We start from the raw sequence: 1,439 nt of genomic DNA on the forward strand, positions 1-1,439 counted from the left end.
GGGCCTTCTGCAGGCGAAGACCATTTCTTGGAGGCCGAAGGCGCCGAAAGGACCCTGGGCACCCTCCAGGGCATGCGCATGAGGTCGTGGGGCGTGAGCTTGCCCTCCGCGGAAGGCGTGGGGGGCTGCAGGGCCAGGTAGGCGCCCAGCGCCGCCACGAGGTTCCGCTTGCGCACCCCGCCGTCCACCTTGGGGCTGAGCTCATCCGGTGGGAGCCGTCCGGGGGTCCGCAGCGCGCCGCCCGCGGGGTGCCCGGCCCAGGAGGCGGGGGCGAAGGTCAGAGCGGACGTTTGCGCCTCGTAGGTCCGCACGCCGTCGGCGACGCGGTCCTCACCCTGCAGGGACTGAGGACACAACAGCAGCGGGTGAGTCTCTGTCGTCAGCCAGTGCCACGTGGCGCCGTGTCCAGGTTCCCAAGGCGCCAAAGGGCCCCGGGCACCCAAAATGCGCACCCAATCCAGGCGCCGTGTAGTCATCCCACCCCGGGGCCAGGTTCCGTGGGAGGGAACGAAGTCCAGCGCATGGGTTTTCACCAACAGCTTTATCGAGATTAATTCACATGCCATGAACTCACCCAGTTCAGTTGTTTTCAGTGGGCGGCAAGCTGTGCCAACATAGCCACTATTCCACCGTTCTGCTAATTCCAGGACACTGTCATCACCCCCAAAGAAACCTTGTCCTCACAGCCGTTCCCGTCACCCCTCACCCAGCCCCAGGCAGCCACCAATCCACTGCGCGTCTCTGTGGGTTCGCGTCTTTGGGACGGACGGTTCACGTCAGCAGAAGCGCGGCCTGTCGTACCTGACGTCTGCAAGGTGCCCGTGTGGCTGCTGTGCTCCCACCGAGGCTGAAGCAGAGTCCGCTCAGTCCGCTCGCAGGACAGAGCACAGTTTGTTCATCCGCTCATCAGCTGTTGGACCTTTGGGTTGTTTCCACCGCATGCGGCTGGTGACCTGAATAAGGCTGCTGTGGACGTTCAGTGCGGGTTTTTCCAGGTCATGTTTGCAGTTTTCCCGGGTATGTGCCCAGGCCCGAAATCGCTAGGTAGCGTAGTAACTCTGCAGTTCACTCACCAAGGAGCTGCCAGAATGTTCCTGGCCCGGCTGCTCCGCTTCAACGTCCACCCGCAGCGCAGGAGGGTCCCAGCTTCTCCGCCTCCCTCGGCTACGCTTGCCATTTGGTCATCTTGTTGACTGTAACCATCCTAGTGGTCAGCAAGTGGTTTTGCTGATGTGTAAATCACTCTCAGCCTATCCCTTTAACAGCAATATTCCAAACCAGGGACGTTGAATGGGTCTCGGGTTTAATAATCACGCGTGATGCTGCATCCATGACGTGGCTAATGGTGTTTCACGGAGCCTCCACCCATGCCCTCCTCACCCGTCTCAGACATTTTCCCAGGAGCACATGTCTGCATCATACTTTGTTTTGCCACTAGA

The 1,439-nt window shown here is 60.7% G+C and overlaps 1 protein-coding gene across 1 annotated transcript in view; it reads right to left on the minus strand.

Annotated features, from left to right (window-relative positions):
- PTPRN2 (protein tyrosine phosphatase, receptor type N2) overlaps positions 1–476 on the minus strand; it is a 269,989-nt gene extending 269,513 nt beyond the window's left edge. Inside the window, exon 1 of the mRNA XM_023523601.1 lies at positions 5–476. Within this exon, the coding sequence (XP_023379369.1) occupies positions 5–476 (472 nt within the window). The remainder of the gene's footprint in view (positions 1–4) is intronic.
- Between the last annotated feature and the right edge of the window lie 963 nt (positions 477–1,439).

Source organism: Pteropus vampyrus, unplaced genomic scaffold (genome assembly GCF_000151845.1).
Source record: "Pteropus vampyrus isolate Shadow unplaced genomic scaffold, Pvam_2.0 Scaffold396, whole genome shotgun sequence".
In the NCBI taxonomy this organism is placed as follows: domain Eukaryota; kingdom Metazoa; phylum Chordata; class Mammalia; order Chiroptera; family Pteropodidae; genus Pteropus; species Pteropus vampyrus.